Genomic DNA, 6,899 nt, shown 5'->3' with positions numbered 1-6,899 from the left:
AGACTCACCCAGGTGGCCATGATTACAGGCTTCGTGTAATGGCGTCCAGCCGCAGTAATCTCTGGGATTCAGGGGGTGACCCTGAAACAACAGCAAACCAATCGACAGATCAACATGAGGCAGAAGGCACCGTGAAATAACAGACTGTTTAGGGAAACCACATCTCGATCACTGTCCACGCAAACGATCGACAAAATGGTACAGCTCAGAATATTCTAGAATTCTCATGGAGCGGAGCATCATATCAGGCTAACTGGCAGAAAAAGTACTTCATTCCCCTGGAGAAAGATGGAAACCTCCCGATGCAGGCTCCCAGGCTGATGTTCCTAAACTGATGGGACAATGTACCCTCTTAGCCAGGGGCCTGTCCAGTGCACCCTAAAGATCCACAAAGGGTGGCACGGTGGCTCAGTGGTTAGCACTGCTACCTCACAGCTCCAGGTGCAATTCCAGCCTCGGGCGACTGTCTGGGTGGAGTTTGCCCACATTCTCCCTGTGTCTGCGTGGGTTTCCTCCCACAGTCCAAAGGTGTGCAGGTTAGGTGGATTGGCCATGCTAAATTGACCACAGTGTGCAGGCTAGGTGGGGTTAGCCATGGGGAATGCAGGGATTAGGGTTGGGTCTGGGTGGGATGCTCTTTGGGGGGGGGGGGGGTCAGTATGGACTCAATGGGCCGAATGGCCTGTCCCCACACTGTGGGGAAGACCGTGAGAGGTGACATGTAGAGATCACCGCCCTACATTCATTGGTCAGAACTACTTGACGAAGTGATTGACTCAGTTTAAACCAGTCGCTACAGATAAACTTCCCTCACGTCACTTTCTGACAATCATCTGAAGGAGAAAGAAAAGGGGTGTGGGTTAAAAAAGGTGGGGAAGACCCACTTTTATTGTTCATTGCTAGAACAGTGTGTCTTGTTCAGGCCATTCCAGAGGTCAGTTAAGAGTCAGCCACATTGCTGTGGGTCTGGAGTCACATGTAGGCCAGACCAGGGAAGGATGGCAGTTTCCTTCCCTAAAGGACATTAGTGACCCAGATGAATATTTACTGCCAGGATCATCATTTCAGACTTTTATTGAATTTGAATTCCATAGTTGGGGGATTCGATGCCATATATCCCCAGAGGATTAGGCTGGGCTGCTGGGTGGACAGTATCAGTGAAGACAGCATCTCTCACCTCATGTGCTTTTCCAATTTGTTTAGTTTACACCGATGTAAGACGATTGCTCGTTAATAAGCTACCTTTAAATCTTGGAGAGATTTTTAAATCACCCTCTGATTTCTTTGGGACCTGCTGTCAGAGGGTTAAACAGAGGGCCTGAGTGAGTGCTAACTGATGTGGTGTGACGCAGTGTGCTGACTACAGGAAGCTGCAAAGGGGAAGGAGAATTCATGGAAACACCAAGGCTACCCGACACAAAGCCTCTGGGACTAGTCGTCCTCTCCACTCACTGGCTATTCGACCAGGCTTACCCAGGTCAGAGCGAATCACGTACAGACAGGAAACAACCTCCTCCCACTGAACGGCTACTGGGGACCAAGAGGGCAGTATGGGAGGGGGGAGATTGAACACTTCCCCACCCGGATCAACGTGCAGTGAGGGGCTGCCGCCTGGAACGGGGGTAGAGTCGAGGAGGAACGATGGGGGTGTCAGGGAGGAGTCAGTAACGGTGGGCAACAGGGAAATGGAGGAGTGAGAGGAGGATAGCAGACGGACAGAGGGGAGGAAAAGGGGTGGCACGGTGGCTCAGTGGTGAGCACTGCTGCCTCACAGTGCCAGGGACCTGGGTTCAATTCCAACCTCACACAATCCAAAGACGTGCAGGTCAGGGTGAACTGGCTGTGCTAGGTTGCCCATAGTGTTCAGGGATGTGTAGGTAAGGTGCATTAGTCAGGGGTAAACGTAAGGTAGGGGTATGGGTCTGGGTGGGTTACTCTTCCCTATACAAACAGGCAAGGCTCTCACAGGGTGGAGGCGAGGATTGAGTTGGAATAGACTGGTGACTCTGAGGAACAATCCGAGAGCAGGCCGTGGCCCAGTCAGGACCTATCTCAGCCGGCAGCCAGAGTACTGGACAAGTCAACACTCAGCCATTGAAGTGGGCACAGTGAAACTACATCCAGCATAGGGGAAAAGGCTGGAGATCAGCAAGCAAGTACCTTACCTTCTCCACCAGACACTGCACGTGTTTCAGGTTCCCCTCGATGCAGGCGCGATGTAACACGGTCTCCCCTTTCTCATTCCGCCGGTTCCACTGCAGGGACACAGGGAGACATCCCGGTCAGAGCCCAGACCCCACAGGGAGTCATCCCAGTCAGAGCCCAGTCCCCACAGGGAGACATCCCAGTCAGAGCCCAGTCCCCACAGGGATACATCCCAGTCAGAGCCCAGTCCCCATAGGGATACATCCCAGTCAGAGCCCAGTCCCCAAGGGATACATCCCGGTCAGAGCCCATTCCCCACAGGGAGACATCCCAGTCAGAGCCCAGACCACACGGAGATACATCCCAGTCAGAGCCCAGACCCCACAGGGAGACATCCCAGTCAGAGCCCAGACCACACGGAGATACATCCCGGTCAGAGCCCAGACAATCCCCACGGGGATACATCCCAGTCAGAGTCCAGTCCCCACAGGGATACATCCCGGTCAGAGCCCAGACAATCCCCACGGGGATACATCCCGGTCAGAGCCCAGACAATCCCCACAGGGATACATCCCAGTCAGAGTCCAGTCCCCACAGGGATACATCCCGGTCAGAGCCCAGTCCCCAGAGGGATACATCCCGGTCAGAGCCCAGACCCCACAGGGATACATCCCAATCAGAGCCCGGTCCCCACAGGGATACATCCCAGTCAGAGTCCAGTCCCCACAGGGATACATCCCAGTCAGAGCCCAGACAGGCCCCACAGGGATACATCCCAGTCAGAGCCCAGTCCCCCACAGGGATACATCCCAGTCAGAGCCCAGTCCCCACAGGGATACATCCCAGTCAGAGCCCAGACAGGCCCCACGGGGATACATCCCAGTCAGAGCCCAGTCCCCAAGGGATACATCCCAGTCAGAGCCCAGTCACCACAGGGATACATCCCAGTTCGAGCCCAGTCCCCACAGGAATACATCCCAGTCAGAGCCCAGTTCCCACAGGGATACATCCCAGTCAGAGCCCAGTCCCCACAGGGATACATCCCAGTCAGAGCCCAGACAGTCCCCACGGGGATACATCCCAGTCAGAGCCCACCACCCACAGGGATACATCCCAGTCAGAGCCCAATCCCCACAGGGATACATCCCAGTCAGAGCCCAGTCCCCACAGGGATACATCCCAGTCAGAGCCCAGTCCCCACAGGGATACATCGCAGTCAGAGCCAGGTCCCCACAGGGATACATCCCATTCAGAGCCCAATCCCCACAGGGATACATCCCAGTCAGAGCCCGGTCCCCACAGGGATACATCCCAGTCAGAGCCCAGTCCCCACAGGGATACATCCCGGTCAGAGCCCAGTCCCCACAGGGATACATCCCTGTCAGAGCCCAGTTCCCACAGGGATACATCCCTGTCAGAGCCAAGTTCCCACAGGAATACATCCCTGTCAGAGCACAGTTCCCACAGGGATACATCCCTGTCACAGCCCAGTTCCCACAGGGATACATCCCAGTCAGAGCCCAGTCCCCACAGGGATACATCCCATTCAGAGCCCAGACCCCACAGGGATACATCCCGGTCAGAGCCCGGTCCCCACAGGGATACATCCCAGTCAGAGCACAGTCCCCACAGGGATACATCCCTGTCAGAGCCCAGTTCCCACAGGGATACATCCCTGTCACAGCCCAGTTCCCACGGGGATACATCCCAGTCAGAGCCCAGTCCCCACAGGGATACATCCCAGTCAGAGCCCAGTCCCCACAGGGATACATCCCAGTCAGAGCCCAGACAGGCCCCACAGGGATACATCCCAGTCAGAGCCCGGTCCCCACAGGGATACATCCCAGTCAGAGCCTAGTCCCCACAGGGATACATCCCGGTCAGAGCCCAGTCCCCACAGGGATACATCCCTGTCAGAGCCCAGTTCCCACAGGGATACATCCCAGTCAGAGCCCAGACCCCACAGGGATACATCCCAGTCAGAGCCCCGTCTCCACAGGGATACATCCCAGTCAGAGCCCAGACAGGCCCCACAGGGATACATCCCAGTCAGAGCCCAGACAGGCCCCACAGGGATACATCCCAGACAGAGCCCAGTCCCCACAGGGATACATCCCTGTCAGAGCCCAGACCCCACAGGAATACATCCCAGTCAGAGCCCAGTCCCCACAGGGATACATCCCAGTCAGAGCCCAGGCCCCACAGGGATACATCCCGGTCAGAGCCCCGTCCCCAAAGGGATACATCCCAGTCAGAGCCCAGTCCCCACAGGGATACATCCCTGTCAGAGCCCAGTCCCCACAGGGATACATCCCTGTCAGAGCCCAGACCCCACAGGAATACATCCCAGTCAGAGCCCAGTCCCCACAGGGATACATCCCAGTCAGAGCCCAGGCCCCACAGGGATACATCCCGGTCAGAGCCCCGTCTCCAAAGGGATACATCCCAGTCAGAGCCCAGTCCTCACAGGGATACATCCCTGTCAGAGCCCAGTCCTCACAGGGATACATCCCTGTCAGAGCCCAGTCCCCACAGGGATACATCCCAGTCAGAGCCCAGTCCCCACAGTGATACATCCCAGTCAGAGCCCAGTCCCCACAGGGATACATCCCAGTCAGAGCCCAGACAGGCCCCACAGGAACATCCCCTGGAGGATAAGATGGTTAAGAAGGCATTTGGTATGTTTGCCGTCATTGCTTATACCTGAGGATAGGAGTTGCAATGTTGAATTTGTCCAGGATGTTGGTGAGACATCTTCTGGAATACCGTGTGTAGTTCTGGTCGCCCTGTTATCCGATTAATATTGTTAAGCTGGAGAGGGTTCAGGAGAGATTTACCAGGATGTTGCCAGGAATAGAGGGTTTGAGCTATAAGGAGAGGCTGGGACTTTTTCACTAATGTATAGGAGGTTGAGAGATGACCTTATAGAAGTCTATAAGGCCACGAGGGGGATAGATAAGGCAGCTGTCTTTTCCCTGGGTGGGGGATTGAAAGGGGGGGGGGGAGCTGGGGCATATTTCTAACTGATAATGTGGTGCTGGAAAAGCACAGCAGGTCAGGCAGCATCCGAGGAACAGGCGAATCGACGTTTTGGGCCAGAGCCCTCCATCAGCCTTTTGCCCGAAACGTCGATTCTCCTGCTGCTCGGATGCTGCCTGGTCGGCTGTGCTTTTCCAGCACCACACTCTCGACTCTAATCCCTAGCATCCGCAGTCCTCACTTTCGCCTGAGCGTATTTTTAAGTGGAGAGGAGAAAGATTTTAAAAATGATGAGGAGCAACTTTTTCTTTTAAAATGCAGAGAGTGGTGCGTGTGTGGAGTGAACGTCCAGAGGTAGAGGTGGGTGCAGGTATGGTTACAAGGTTTAAAAGACATTTGGCTGAGTACATGAATAGGAAAGGTTTGGAGGGATATGGGTCAGGAGCAGGCAGCTGGGACTAGTTTAGTTTGGGATTGTGTTCAGCACGGACTGGTTGGGCTGAAGGGTCTGTTTCCGTGCTGCCCGACTGTATAAATGCAGCGAGAGAACTGGGTACCTGCAGGAAGACTTACCCGGTTAATCGTTCGCCGTCCTGTGGTTGCTTTGTCATACCCCTCCAAGTCATCGTCATCTTAAAATATATAAAAGACGACAAGTTAGGATATAAGCTCAGCCTCCCCAGAGCTTCAGTGGGTCACCTGATCTGTTCATGCTGTGATTTGAGCCACCAGAATACAGCACACTTTCCCAAGGGGACAGGAAGATCCTCCATCTGCCAGCACAGGGGGTCGTGTAGCTCAGTGTCACTGGGAAAGGGAGAGGCAAACACAAACTGCATTGCTGTCAAGGAGACACATGTTGCTCTCCTACTGAGCTGTACTGTCCTCATCTTTACTGGGTGTGTACACAGCCTTAGGAGAGAAACAACCTCTTCAAGCACTCTGATAAATAATCACTCACCACTACCATGGTAAATTCATGCAGTAGAATCATACCCTTCTGCAGAACCCTGTAATACATTGCATCATCTTTTTGTGAATGAAATAACTGGTGGTACAAGAGGCTGGTATCCCATCACCATGTCACCCTTTAGTTACCTGTGCACAGTATATGACACTGACCCAGTGAGCTCAGAGCCAGCTCTCAGAGTGAGCAGAAGCTCTGACACTCCTGTTTATTTTTTTTTTCCTGTTTATTTATATTTTATTAAACAAATTACAAACAAACAGTTTACAAAAAACATTTACAGCTGTACATAAGAGACAGCAATGTTACAAGGGAGAGGAGCAGCAAAGCTAGGCCCCAAACCCTACCGTTCAACCATTTTACAGGGAGATGAGGACAAACCTCAAATCCCAGTTCCACTTATGGCAAGACAGTGACAATGACATTTGTACATTAGACAGTACTGTTACATACAAAGTGCAGACAATACAGACCCAACAAGCCCCCGCCCCTCCCACCTTCCGACCACTAAGGCAGCCCGCCCCTACCCACCTTCCGGTTCTCGGTCCACCCCATGCCCCTTCCAGTTCTCGGTCCGCCCTGACACACCTTTCGACCACCTCTAGGACAGCCCGCCCCGGTACCCGCCCAGGGTGACAGCAGTCAGGACAGCCTACCCACCTGACGGCTTCACTAACCACCCTCAGCACCTTTCGACCACCTCTGGGGCAGCCCGCCCCGGTACCTGCCCGGGGTGACAGCGCCGAGGACAGCTACCCGCCTTCTGGCTCTCGGTCTGCCCCTAGGTACCATTGGGCTCTCACCCACC

At 54.4% G+C, this 6,899-nt stretch overlaps 1 protein-coding gene across 1 annotated transcript in view; it reads right to left on the bottom strand.

Annotated features, from left to right (window-relative positions):
• The window catches only part of tonsl (tonsoku-like, DNA repair protein), a 67,062-nt gene that overhangs the window by 23,292 nt on the left and 36,871 nt on the right, over positions 1-6,899 (bottom strand). The window contains exons 14-16 of the mRNA XM_043691082.1: positions 5,698-5,756; positions 2,166-2,255; positions 9-81 (exon numbers count right to left, since the gene is read on the bottom strand). Coding sequence (XP_043547017.1) covers positions 9-81; positions 2,166-2,255; positions 5,698-5,756 — 222 coding nt within the window. The remainder of the gene's footprint in view (positions 1-8; positions 82-2,165; positions 2,256-5,697; positions 5,757-6,899) is intronic.

This window comes from Chiloscyllium plagiosum, chromosome 5 (assembly GCF_004010195.1).
Source record: "Chiloscyllium plagiosum isolate BGI_BamShark_2017 chromosome 5, ASM401019v2, whole genome shotgun sequence".
NCBI classification, from domain to species: domain Eukaryota; kingdom Metazoa; phylum Chordata; class Chondrichthyes; order Orectolobiformes; family Hemiscylliidae; genus Chiloscyllium; species Chiloscyllium plagiosum.
The sequence above is the reverse complement of the archived record's forward strand: the minus strand, read 5'-3'. Positions and strand labels throughout refer to the sequence as shown.